At 43.3% G+C, this 14,197-nt stretch overlaps 1 protein-coding gene across 3 annotated transcripts in view; it reads right to left on the bottom strand.

Moving 5' to 3' along the window:
* SMURF1 (SMAD specific E3 ubiquitin protein ligase 1) overlaps nt 1-14,197 on the bottom strand; it is a 50,457-nt gene that overhangs the window by 8,302 nt on the left and 27,958 nt on the right. For 2 of the 3 annotated variants that reach the window (XM_081839731.1, XM_081839730.1), the window contains exons 4-13: nt 13,853-13,986; nt 13,662-13,727; nt 11,873-11,948; nt 11,001-11,245; nt 8,774-8,858; nt 8,351-8,497; nt 6,570-6,771; nt 6,093-6,196; nt 2,177-2,291; nt 98-276 (exon numbers count right to left, since the gene is read on the bottom strand). In XM_081839731.1, the coding sequence (XP_081695857.1) occupies nt 98-276; nt 2,177-2,291; nt 6,093-6,196; nt 6,570-6,771; nt 8,351-8,497; nt 8,774-8,858; nt 11,001-11,245; nt 11,873-11,948; nt 13,662-13,727; nt 13,853-13,986 (1,353 nt within the window). The remainder of the gene's footprint in view (nt 1-97; nt 277-2,176; nt 2,292-6,092; nt 6,197-6,569; nt 6,772-8,350; nt 8,498-8,773; nt 8,859-11,000; nt 11,246-11,872; nt 11,949-13,661; nt 13,728-13,852; nt 13,987-14,197) is intronic. The other variant, XM_081839732.1, reaches the window with a different exon arrangement.

Here is a 14,197-nt window from a genome sequence, read left to right on the forward strand (position 1 = left end):
CAGGGACTTTGAGGGGCTGCAAAGTCCTACTATGTGGAGCTGCTTCCGCTCACCCTAGTCTTTTTAAAAAGCTTTCAACTGCGTATGCAATACTTACAGAATCCAAACTAAACTCTTGTGTAGTTCTGGGTCGACTGATTCCAGATCAGATAACTGGATGGGTTTGCCCAGCAGCTGTTTGTAGAAAGGAACGGTGAAACCTCCGTTGATGTAGTGTCCATGGAACACAGCCAGACCCATTATCCGACCAACAAAGTGGAAGTAAGACAGATGATCCTACAAGAAACATCGAAGAGACTCATTATCTGGAAGAGAAGCCCAATGCTGACATCCTGTGGCTAGACTTAGGCCTTCAGCCATTTCCTAGTTCAATGAAAGTTTCGCTTAATGATCTCAAGCCCTCTGGATGAGAAATTAATCAATTTGCACAGAATTCAATGTTACATATACTTAACACAGCTGACTAAATGCATTCAGTCTCGAGACCACAGTCCTACCATACTGCACTACAGGCTTGTGACCATCAGATCATTAGCCACAAACATGGCGATTCATGTTAAAAGCCAATCTACTTGAGCCAATGCAGTTAAAAGCAGGCACTTAGGGCCCAATAGGTTTGCTTGAGAGGCTATTGTACAATCTCTCTCCATGCAAAACAACAGAGACCTGAAACAAAATGTTGCAGCATAGCATATGCTTGTGCCATTCAAGGTTCAACAAAACCAACTAGGCCCTTTTCTAAGATACTCCATGTCACTCTCCTTCCCAAGCTTTCCATTCTCCCTGCAACAGATATGGAGCCTTCTGCAGCCACTGAGATGACTCACTTCTCTGTATGGGCCTTCTCATCCCCCTCCAAAGGTTTTCTTAAAGTTTTTGTACATATGCTAATCTTGCTAACCCCAAGGTTTTCAATACAAGTCTGCTGCTTGGGCTAGAGGAAGAGAGGCTGTTTGTCATGAGTATATATGAGGTCATTTCTATCAGTCCCATTAACACATGATGCATTCATAATGCATAATGTTGTATTTTAAATTGTTGCAACCTACCCTGGGACCTTAAGGTGTACAAGGGAATAATAATAATAATAATAATAATAATAATAATAATAATACTCAAGCTACAACTACCCTCCTTTAGTTTGAAATTAAATATGGGTAAAACTGTTGTAATTTGCCAGATTCTTTCCAGGCAACCAACTGTTTACCTGGGCAACCAATCTGCACGAAATACCACCCTGAACTTTGTGAGGCTGAAAAATAATATGGGTTTTGGACAGAATGGAGATGTAATCAGTTCTGCAAGGCGCATGTGGGTATGTGTGTTTGAAGTTGTTAACATGCAGTGGATCTTCTAAGGGGCAAAACTATGCAATGAGGGTTTAGTGTGGAACTGACAAGGTAATTAACAAACAAAGTTTTAATTATTCCTTTAATGGGTAAGTTGAGGTTCTACAAAATTAGTCCATTACAAGCCACCGGTGCTTCTCCTCGGTTATGATAGGCACACTTACCTTCACTTGTCTATTTGGTGTTAACTGAAAAAGTAACAGAGATAGGTAGACTCACATAATACCACAAGAAAGGGAAATCTCAGGTCTGTGCAAGGGTGGTCCAAACTGCATGTGCACTGGGGAATTAGAATCAAGCCAGCCCACCCTACTGTTTGCACATTCAACTTGATGCATAAAGGCTCCTATTTAAACACTGAGCAAAGTGCATTTTGTATACCACAAAACCAAGCATGCAGCATGCAAAGGTTGGACCCATGTGCTCTAAACATGAAATCGAAAGTGCAAACAGCAGGTGAGGGTGTGAGGGATAGTGAGAGGCTGGATCCCTCTGTGAATATATAGTGAACATCTGCAAAGGGCTTATGGTTGGGATCCCAAGAGCTACTTGAATATACCCAAGAGTCTGCATGCCGCAGCGGTGAACATTTTCATCTCCCTTCCTGAATGGGAGAGTCGACGCCACATCGAAATACTTCTGAAACTCCCGCATTACAAAAGTGATTTGCCACATGGCATGGGAGTGGCTGTTTGAATCTAAAGCCACACTGCTCCCATGGAACAAGATTGGCTGCTGTTTGGACTCTATACCACTACCAGGGTTTCAGAGAATTAGCCTGTATTTAAGCCGCATACACACACCTGCTTTGCTTCTAGAATACTTACAGGATTGATAGAGGAGTCTGGATTTATTTGCAGCATATAAATGTTATCCGTGGAGTACTGGAAGAGTCCATAATAAGGGTTCAGCATTTCATGGCACAGAAGGTACAACCACTCCCTGCCAGACAAGAGACATATGTTAGGGAAGAGGCTGGACGGTGGAGTTAAAGCTTACCCCACCCAGTAACGTGTGGATCCATTACTCATTTGATACAGATTGTGACTTCTACAAAAAAGAGGGTCGGGGGGAGGGGGAGAGAATCTAGACTGGGTGCAATGTAAGGAGGCAAATTAGGACAAGCCTGTTCCTTTGATCAACTTCTACTGGGAAAGAGAAGAGTACAAGCACACATTTGTTTCACAGAACTCTTTGGTTAACACTCAATGCGACTACAGCGGACAGAAAATTGGGTCACTTTCCATAACCAAGTATTCTTTTATTAATGCACCATTAGACACAACCAGGCATTCTTTTAAAGCTGGCTTCATTGGCTCTGTCAAGCTGCGTCGTTTGCTTAAACCATAATGACCGTGAGCTGCATGCTGGTGCAGACAGCTTGAGAGACCTTGCTGTGTACTTCTGCTAGTCTGTGGGGAAACAACCATGGACCAGCTAGCTCAGTGTTATGCTCAAAGTAGCACTCATGGTTTCTTTCCAAATGAGTCATGACCGGAAAGCCAAGAACAAACCTTGGCTCCAGATAATGATAGTGATTTGTTTGGGAATGAAACCACAAGTGCCGGTTTGGACGTAAGACTGTCAAGGATGCTTTAGTTGAGATTCCTGCATTGCAGGGGGTTGAACTACATGACCCTCGAGATCCCTTCCAACTCTAAAACCTCACATAAGTTTATATAGGAAATCAGGTAAGAGTTTGTTTTCTATTCTGTAAATTAACATGTTTCTAAAATATTGTTTTGGCAGCAAGATGAGAGCAAGCTCCTAAAAATCAATAGAAGGATGGTTGCCTAATATGATTAAGCAAAATAATCTTGATTAGAGCTGAAGACAGCAATGTAATGGTAGTGCGTATCTTTTTGTACTTTTGTGTGTCTGTCTCTAGATTTTTTAATTGTCTGTAGCCAGCAACTGCTACAAAGCAACTCGCAAACAACACCTCCAAGATAATCCAAATGTACCGTATTTTTCGCCCCATAGGACGCACCGGCCCATAGGACGCACCAAGTTTTTTGGGGGGGAAATAAAGGGGAAAAAAAATTATTTCCCCCCCCCCCAGGCGCTTGTGGAGCCGGCAGCAGGGAGAAGCGCTCTTCTCCCCAACGCCCACCTGCAGATCAGGTCCGGGGACAGCGGGAGGACGCGCTGCGCCTCCCAGCTGTTCCCGGAGCTTGCGGGGCTGGCGGCGGTGAGAAGAGCTCTTCTCCCCGCCACCCGCCTGCAGACCAGGTCCGGGGACAGCGGAAAGACGCGCTGCGCCTCCCAGCTGTTCCCGGAGCTTGCGGGGCTGGCGGCGGTGAGAAGAGCTCTTCTCCCCGCCACCCGCCTGCAGACCAGGTCCGGGGACAGCGGGAAGACGCGCTGCGCCTCCCAGCTGTTCCCGGAGCTTGCGGGGCTGGCGGCGGTGAGAAGAGCTCTTCTCCCCGCCGCCCGCCTGCAGACCAGGTCCGGGGACAGCGGGAAGACGCGCTGCGCCTCCCCACTGTCCCCGGAGCTTGCGGGGCTGGCGGCCAGGAGAAGCATGCGTCTCCCCGCCGTCAGCCTCCAAACCACATCGGGAGACAGCGGGATGGCGGCGTTCCGCCTCCCCGCTGTCCCCCGACCTTGTGGGACTGGCGCTGCGGCTCTCCTGAAGCCTGGAGAGCGAGAGGGGTCGGTGCGCACCGACCCCTCTCGCTCTCCAGGCTTCAGCGAAAGCCTGCATTCGCCCCATAGGACGCACATGCATTTCCCCTTCATTTTTGGAGGGGAAAAAGTGAGTCCTACAGGGCGAAAAATACGGTAAGTTCTATTTAACATGTAATTTTCAGAAATGCAAGTTATCAAAACTTTACAATGTAAACATTACCAAATCATTGTATCTCTGTCTCTCTCCACACACAAAATAAAATCTTATTCCCAATAAGGCACATCTACAATTTTCTTCAATATGACTTTTATACAGGGGTGCTTATTTGTTCTTGTAAACACAACTAAAAGGATACAAAAGGACACTCCGGATAGTTTTGATCATGTGACTGGTGAAGAGGAAGCTGCTAAACAAAGGGAATTTTACAGGAACTTAGTTTCTGGAAATACTTTGGTGACTGCCTGATTTCTGTGATATGTTGAGAGTTTCTACCTGGGGTAACACTGTATGTGGGTTTATTGCACAACATGGGTCCCCCTGAAGCTAAATGGAGGCATTTGAATAGGCTGTGCTAGAGCATTCAGCAGCTGTCTAGACAGATATAAAGCACAGACAAGATAAACTCTTGCAACACGCCAGTGATGACAAGGGAGAGGTCAAACGGGAAGCGCTCCAGACAACAAGAATTTTGTCTAGAGAATTTAAGATCAGAGAATGTATCACTGGAGTTAGACAAAAGAAAAGTCTTACTCAGGGCAATTTTAGTCACTGGCACACTCAGCCCTTCGAAGAGCTTCCCAACTCAGTTGCAAGAGAGGAATCAGCATTACAATCAGATCCCTGGATTAGACACAGACCTATCACCAGGAGCAGCACAATGCAAAAGATTGTGTCCAAGCTCTACTCACAGTAGCCCCATTGAAATTAATGGACCTACATTAATTATGTCCATTTCACTGGGTCTACTCTAAGTAAAACTAACATTGACTGCAACCCTCAGGTGCCAGAGGGTTATATCCAAGTTAGATAAAGAGAATGCAAAACATCTTCAAAAACTATTATAGCAATTTAGAGAAGTAGATATATTATGTTGTCCTTTCTCAACTTGGGGTTCCCAGGTGTTGTTGGGCTACCACTCCCCTCATCCCTAACTGCTGCCCCTGCTGGCTATGGATGATAGGAGTTGTAATTCAACATCTGGGGCCAGAGATTGAGAAAGTCTCCCTTAAAGGCTAACATTGTGGCATATACTTTTATAGGAACACATAGGACTCTTGATTTCTGGCATCTTTCCGAAAATTATTTTTAATTTAGAAGGAAGGAAATGATTGTTGTGTGTCTAGTTATTCAGAAGACAGTTTCATAAAGCACTAGATTCTAGAGCCATTGGGTATTTCATAAAAAAAAAAAACATACAATTAAAAAGCACAACTTCCAAATGCGAGGGCAAAATCGAGAAGTACTAAACTTTAAAACCTTTAATTCTGTGTTGATCTGAAGAGCAATGGCATTAAAATATGACATATGGAGGAGAGCAAGAACGTACAAGCTTTCAAACACCACAGAACCTGTCTTAAAGGCAGAAGCTGTCAATGTTCACATCTCCATAGCTTTTAATCTTTCTGAATCCCTGGAAATTCAAAAACTTGATTTGTTACTATTTCAATATTTTTTAAAACAATGCTTACATTTATTAACACCCCACCTTTCTGTCTCAGTAGGCTTCCTCTTCTGCCAGACATTGCACATTAGCTACTAAGAGGCCATCTCTCCTGGGTGGAACGAGGCCACCATTATTTTAAGCAGGGCAGGGGCAGAAGGGGTCACTTGCTGTTTCAGCCTGTTGAGGGGACAAGGTGCAGAGGCACAGCCCCCTACCCAACTTGGGGAAAGGGGGCAAATAGGACCATGCTGCTGGATCAAGCCCAAGGCCTGTAAAGGCTTGCCCTTGTAATGCCAAACCTTGGTAAATTGTAGCATTACATGCTAAGGTTGCCATCATTCGTGGGTTTGATAAAATGTTCCTTTGAATTTTTATCTGCAATATTTGGAGGTCTCTGCAAAGGGCTTCCTTTGCCCAGTACATGTCATTTTAAGAACTTGTCTTTCACCTTGCCACTCCACCATAATCCAAGCCTTCTTCTCCTCGAAATTTCACCATCAGTCTCTTCTTTAGATCTTTTGGCCTCATCTTCATTATCTGCCGGTATGATTCCTGTAGTAAGAAACAGAAGTATACTCTCAGGAAATGAACACTTTTTCAACAGTAGCTACTCTTCACATATCTAGGGAATATCTAGAGGTGCCCTTCTTGCACCACTGCTTAAGTCATAGCCCTCAGGAAATTTTAGCTGTGTTTAGAATGGCAAACCTTCCTTATAGCTGCTGAACAGTGATTTTTTATCTCAAATTTAACATCATTTGACATTAGGTTCATTTTGTGATTCATTCTAATGGCTTTCATTATATCTTTAGGCCTCACAGGGGCAGCATTTATGATAAGCTGCATCTGCAGAAATCCATAGCCATTACCTAGATGCACTGGAAAGGCTAAACACTCCCACTACCTTAGACACAGATCAAGATACCTCAAATATTTCTTCCCTCGATACTTCGATGCGGCAGTGGCCAGCCTGGGGTTGCTGGAGGGAGAGCTCGTGCCTGAGGATCTTTAGCTTCTGCACCAAGTCTCGCTCGTATCTCTGGGCAGGCAACTCCTCACTGTCTTCCAGTGATCCCTCACTCGGCACTGGCAAAGGCTGGTTGGGTTCTTTTAGTTGGCATTGGTGACTGAAGGGAAAGATGAGAAGATTACTCTCAAAAGGGAATGAAGAAGGAAGGACTGCCACATAGTCTCTTGACATCAGTATCTAGAGCGCTGGTGCGTGTTTTGATCTGTTTTTAGTTACTGCTGGCTTTAATTCTTTGAATTTTTGTTTATTAACTTTTTTTACTGACTGTTTTATTCTTTTTGTAAACCATTTTGAAGGTTGTTGTTGTTGTTTTTTTACAATAAGCGATGTATAAATTTTATGAAATAAAAGAAATCAGTATCAGGAAACAAGATTAGAAAAACTTTTCATAGCTTATAAAGAACTAGATAAGGAAATTGATTACACAAAGGTATAGTCTGTTGCAGCAAATAAAACAGTGTCTCCTGTGGTAGCTTTAACTCATTTATGCTACCATATATTGGCTTTCAAGACAATAGCAACATGCATCAAATATTTTTATACTTCCATAATACTAGCATTCGTACTTCTTTACTTGTAGTAGTGGAACTCTGCTTCTCCAGGCCCATTTTTAGAGCTATAGTTACACTACAAAAACCCTCATGTAACATGATGAACAACTGGAGCCAACAAACTCAACAAATCTTACTTCATTATGTGACATGCAGTTTTGTACTTATTTCAAAAGCACAAATACTCCTATGTCCACTGTGGAACACAGAAGCAGGCAGTTAAATTAAACTTCAGATCAGCTATTCAGAAATCAAAAACTAAAATGAAAATGAAGCAATGGTTTTCATCAGACCAATATATGTTTGAGACCATGGAAGCAAGCGTTTGCATTAAACAAACTTTCCCTTCATCATAGGTGTTCATAATGTAGATCAAATGAGCCCCCCACCCACCGATACGAGTTCAGTTGCAGAGCACATTTTTATGTATATAGGAAGATACAGGTAAGGGTGTGTTTGTTTGTGTGTGTGTAAGGCTGCTGTCATGTAGCAGTTCATGTGACCACCAACAGGCAGCCACACCGATCCAGTTTGAGGCACGTCTGGCAGGCAGGTGAGCGAGCAAGCAATAAGCATGGGTGGAAGGCGGCCCCGGAGAACTGTTTAATAGAAGCGGGGGCACCTCGCTGGCAAAGGGATATATAAGGTTTGAAGGGTTGTTGTTTTTTTACAATTGAGCAGTATATAAATTTTATGAAATAAAGGCCTGGGCGGGGTTCGCTAGCAAAGCCTGGAACCTTCAAATTAAACAGGATGGGAAAGAGACCCAAACAGCCACTGCCAGTCAAGAGCAGGCAGCAGGTGGCTATATTATTACATATCAGCACATATCAAAGCCCTCTCAGTTTCAAAAGTAAATTGGAATGTAGTGCAGTGGGGGAGGGGCACAGTGAAACTCATTTGCATGTTGCGTTGTTCTTTGGATTCTACTCTACATTCATCAAGCATTTGGCCTTGCTGGAAGGAATCAGCTTGCAACATCCCTCTCTGGGGAAAAACAAATTCTTTTAGTACTGACATTTTCTTTGCCCATGCAGCCCCACTACGCTTGCTCCGCTTTTGCTGCTGGGTCAGCTTCTATGATTCTGAGCCACAGAAGCACATGGCAACACATTGGTTTCTTACTTCATGATGTGATGCAGTCTTGGGTCTGTGAACTGTGTGGTTCTGTTATTATGATCTACAAAATATATTCTTCCCGACACTGTACTTCTAACTTCCCAACCTGGTGGTAGAGGTCCAAGTTCATCACAATTCACACTGTTAAGGTCTCTATGAAAAGCAAAAGAACAATTAAAACATACGTATTTAAGCTTAACACTAACATTTATCTTAGAAAAAACATGAGGAACTCTGAGGTGCTGGGGGGGGGGGGAACGATAAAGGGCAGCAATTTTTGGTTAACAACCCCTAACTAACATTTATAGAAAGAACATTTCCCCCCTAAGTATGAGGCTTTATAAGGAACTACCTGAAGTGTATTTTCCCCCCAAACACAGGTACAGCTACCTGCCCAAACCCAGATGAACTCAAGGCTGCCATACATACCTTGGTATCCTGGGGTCGTGCCATGTGCTAACACCAGTTTGTGTATGTAAAAAGTAAACTTGTCCCTGTACTGTTGTCCTTTGTTCTACAAAGATAAGGAAAAGTTGCTACAGTGAGCAGTCCAAGGGAAAAACTGCGCATCAACAAAGTATCTGCGAAAGCTCGGCTAATGCTTAAAAGCAGCTGTATATAGCATTACTTAAAATGTACTATTTGCCCTAGTTATGAGTAAAAAGAAACAGCAATACCAAGAACTGCATCAGATACTTGATACAGCTTACATGTTCACAAAAAGAGCTTCCCATTTTTGTCACCCACCCAATTCCAGTTCACCTCACCTATACCATCCCATATCGATCCAGAAAGACACTTCTTTGTTCGTGATTATTTCCATAGGCTTTAAGATGAACAATTACTATGAACATGGGATGTTGTGGCTCCCTATGAACAGTTCGCTTTGTAGAAGGCTCTCAAGGAACCATCTCCATTCTACAAGGCCATTTGCTTTTTCACACAGATCTACTGGGCGACGGGAAGGGGGTGAAGAGACATGAACCTTTGGAAGGCAGCTAATAGTTACCAGTGAATGTGTGTATGCCCTGTGTAAGCATCTGACACTCTGGGGAGCAACTGCTACATCCGTTTTGTACAACCTGGTGCCCTCCAAATGTTGCTGGACTACAACTCCCAGCAACCCCAGCCAGTATGGCCAATGGAGCAACAACTGGGGGGCACCAGGCTGGGGAAAAACTGCCCATCTACTAAAATGAATTCATTTGTCTTGGAACATGCAAAGCATCCACACTCCCTTTCTGCTTCCCACTAGTTATCCCAGCCCCTTGATCCAAATATATATATACTTGCCAGCAGGCAGTAAATGACAGAATATAACACCAGCAGTGCTGTCATAATACCTGTTGACTACAGACCAGTATATAATGAAACCCACTCACTCACCCCGCCACCTCAAAAAGTCCTCAAAAAGAAAAACCAAGGAAAACAAACCACACCTTCATGAAGAAATCAGAAAATGTGCTTAAAAGGGAAACTTACAACTAGCAAGACAGACCGGGGGAATTCCAAGAAAAAAACTGAATATAGTTGACAGGGTGGTTTTAAACCTTGGGCAGGCTTGGGGAGGCATGAGGCTGTGCCACTTCAGCAATACATACTTCCTGCACCCCTTGGTCTGGCTGGCTAAGCTGGGGAGCAGAAAGCAGCACTGCACAGGAGACAGGCAGGAGTTCAGGTTGCTGTGCCCTTGGGACCTTCTGCACTTGTCCAGTGTAAAACTGTTTCGGCCTTTGCTACTTGGGCAGCCACATGGCAGATTGCCCACAGACGATTGAAGCAGGCAAGATATATTGCTAATAATACAGCTGCCCAAGCTGGTCAATTAAAAGCTGTATGCACTTTAGTAACCTAGACATAATATTGTAATGTATTTAGGCTAAACTGTGTCACTTGGACAAGTGTCCCAGTTTCACATGGAATGAAAGAGGTACAAAAATAAAGAGTGATGGTTAAGAGTTCACCAGACCCTACTTTCTCTCATAACTTCCTTTACTGTGTGTATATGTACTTGTGTTTGAGGGTGGGGGTCAGTTACATTGCACAATCAAGGTAGAATCGTGCAAGAAATCTATGTTCTCTCAAATGACTTAATTTGGAATATAATGGCAGCAGATGAGATCCAAAGTGTTGCGCAGAAACTCCTTGCTGCAAATAAGTTATGCAGACTAAGGGCAAGAAGGGAAATTAGATGGGGGGGGGGGAAGGACTGGGAGACGGAGCTCTACAGATACTGAACACCCCAACCCCACAACCACTTGAACTCTCCACTGCATACCAAAGATTTAAATGCAGTCAACAACATTTCAGAGCTACCCTCTCTGCAGACCAGATGAGTTTTCTGAAAACCCAATCTTAACTTTAGAACCATAGAACCATAGAACTGTAGAGTTGGAAGGGACCCTGAGGATCATCTAGTCCAACCCCCTGCAATGCAGGAATATTCAGCTGGTCCATACAGGGATCGAACCTGCAACCTTGGTGTTATCAGCACCATGGTCTAACCAACTGAGCTATCCAGGCTGATGCAACCAACTGAGCTATCCAGGCTGATGCTTTCCTGCACTGGATGAAAATGTCTCCTCTGGCCTGAAGAGCATGCAAATGCATGCAAATAGAATTCCTTAGGACACGTATCAGAGATTGCTCCTCTTACCATAGCCTTCAGGCAGGTCAGGCGATGGGGACTGATGACCATGTGGCCTATTTTGGGGGGTTTGTACATGGCCTCTCACATCAGGAGTCCGTAAACGCTGCACCTGGAGTGTCTGGTCCTGACTGGGGGATTCCACAAATCTACAATTCCCTCCTCCAGCAGCTCCAGTGCTGTCTGTGTATGGCGCTGGCTCCTCCATGTAACAGCTCAGTGGCCTTCCAGGTCCTGAGTCTTCATAAACCGTTCTGAAATAAGGGAGGCTCATAAAGTTAGAAAATTTCACACAAGCCTAAGAGAATGTTAGGGGAATTTCATTCAGGGAAATAACTGGACTTCAAGCATAGATCATCACTGAAAAAGACAGTCTCAGAAGGCTTATGTCAAGGTAAGAGTGTCTTGAAGGCACTAAGCAGATCTCCTCTAACAAGGGGCTGGAGAAAGTTCCTACATTTGTCTTCCAGCTTTCTGTGCCACAATACTCTTCTGTCAGGAGTCAGCCATGAAACCTCTGTTCTGGATTCAATATTGTGACAAGGGGAGACAGTCACTTGTGAGCAGAGCAGGATGAGTTATACCAGGATGAAGGCAAAGATGCAGCCCTTCCAGAGTGAACCTTCCCTGCTTTTTACAGTTGACCAAGGTTGATTAGGTTGGCATGATTGCTAGTCCCCATTTTGTGTTTCACTTGCAGACCTTAAGAATGAACTCCTAGCTAACAAAATCAATGAGATTTTGACTCCTTCCATTTTTTAAAAAAAGTTTACTTAACATGCTCCAGAACAAAAATACAGATCTTATTCATTCATTTAACTGAGTAAGATGACTATGAATCAGGAGATCCAGGGGATTCCACTAGGAAATGAAATACCTACCCTTCATTCTCCAGCAGCCCCCTGCAATCTACAACAGACCCTCCTGTGCCTATCCTCTCCCGTGTCTGTAAGCTGACTGGAATGAGAAAAAGAAATGAAAGCCATGATTAAAATCCATAGATGCAAAAACCTATTCAACCCCCGTTAAAATGCAAGGAACACAATGGAGAGGCTTCATTCAATCTGGCAAGCATTCCTACACCTTTTAATAACCCATGTGCATATTCAAGATTTCACCTCTCCTTACAACAGTAAACACCCCAAATATTTTGATTGGTGTTTTTAGAGTTATTATGGATAATACACAGACTCAGAGCAGACCCACTGAAATCAGTAGACTTAAATTACGTCAGTTGACTTCAGTGAGTCCACCCAGGGTATGACTTAGTTGGCTATTGCCTTATACTTTTATATTGTGATGATACAATGTCATTCATAAATCATAATATGACACTCAAGAAAACAGCCGTTTAAGGCTACAATCCTTAAATGAGACTAAGTCTCACTGGATTCATTGTGGTTTACTCCTGAGTATACATACATAGGATTGTGATCTAATTCTGCTATTCAAAATGTGCTAAATGTGCAAATAATTATTTCTACTTCTACAAATTAAAAATAACACGTAACCTAGGCTTTGATATTTTTCTAGTAAGAAATACTCTACTTTGGATAAAAATGTGAAGGATTCTGCATAAACAGATATTTGCCTCTCAAAACTGTTGGAAAGCAGAACATTTGCCACTAGGCGGCATTCTAAAATGGAGCATCTTTTTTTTGCCTGTTATGCATTTCTTCTTTCAGAAAAAGACAGTTTCTCACACCCATGGTTTTCCAAACATGCTTTCCAGACAGCAAGACAGAGCAACAGCCTACAGAATGCTGAGCATGCAATCCAAGTCAGAATGCAGCAACTTCACTTGCAAGTTAAACACCGTACTAACATTGGACAAAACAAATCCCACCCAGTGGCAAAGCCAGTTGCCAATCACTGCCCCCCCCAAAAAAAAATTTACATGCTTCTCACTGAAAGAAGTTTCCTGTCTCAGAGCAGCTGGAGTGAGAGACCTGACAAGCTACTCACCCTGGAATAATTGATAGTCTACTGCAGGCTTCCTCAACCTTGGCCCTCCAAATGTTTTTGGCCTACAACTCCCATGATCCCTAGCTAGCAGGACCAGTGGTCAGGGATGATGGGAATTGTAGTCTCAAAAATATCTGGAGGGCCGAGGTTGAAGAAGCCTGCAGTAGACTATCAATTATAAAGTCTACTGCTTTATAGCTGCCGCTGAACATTCTCACAATACTACAACATTTCATATGTTAAAAAGCCCCAAGGTGACTTTAAAAGTTTTGTTTTCTAAAAACTGCAAGTGAATGGGCTATGCAAGTCTCCTATGGGAGTGAATTCATGAGCAAGTGCACTCTCCATATATTTGATTAGGATTGAGTCTCCAACAAAGGAGACATTTCAACAAAAAGATCTTAAGATGGGAAGGTTCTGTGGGGAAGACACTTTTAAAGTCCCTAGCACTTGAGCTTAGAGTAACACCTACACCTTGAAGCTTGCTCAGAACCTAGAAACCAGCAACTCTTAGGTTTTGCACATGCCAAGGGGCTAACCCCATCAGCACCAGGCAGACACAGTTAGAACTGGGTGAAGCTGCCAATCCTGAAGAGAGCATCACATAAAGTACTTTTGAACTTGAGAACCTCTCTATATCCAAGGCTCTGAAGGAAAGAGATACTATTTTTGTTATCTATGCAGACAGGAATGTTTTCCTCTTACCCACTATCTGGCCTCGTACTGCATCGGTATCTGTGGGGTTTAGTTTGCATAGATCCAAACGCTGGTCTGCAAATGAACAATTGGAAAAAAAACTTGACCCAAGAGTGTACTCAGCTGGCAATCGACATTCAGTACTCAGACACAAGTCACTGTCAATCACAGCAAACACTGAGTAAGTATTACATGCTTACATCCAGTATCTTTTAGCCTACTGATGGCATTGGAAAGGAGTCGAACACACCCCAGGAAGCCAGCTCCCTGCTTTTTGTGTATTTTCTTGTGGTTCCAGACACTGATGGTGATAGAATCCGATTTCCCAACATATCTAGGATAATCAGTTTGAGAAAGATACTTGGTTGAGGTTTATTCTTTGCTATGGCATAGCATTTATGTCCATGAAAACCGAGCTCATTTTAATAATTCATTGGTCACGTCGCAACTTTATCAAATATAGAAACGTAATTATTCATTAGATGGCTATAATTTTACACAGCGTGCTAAAGTGATAATGCAGCAGCTCTTGTTAATTACAGACA

The sequence above is a fragment of the Podarcis erhardii genome, assembly GCF_964252035.2.
Source record: "Podarcis erhardii genome assembly, chromosome: 14".
NCBI lineage: Eukaryota > Metazoa > Chordata > Lepidosauria > Squamata > Lacertidae > Podarcis > Podarcis erhardii.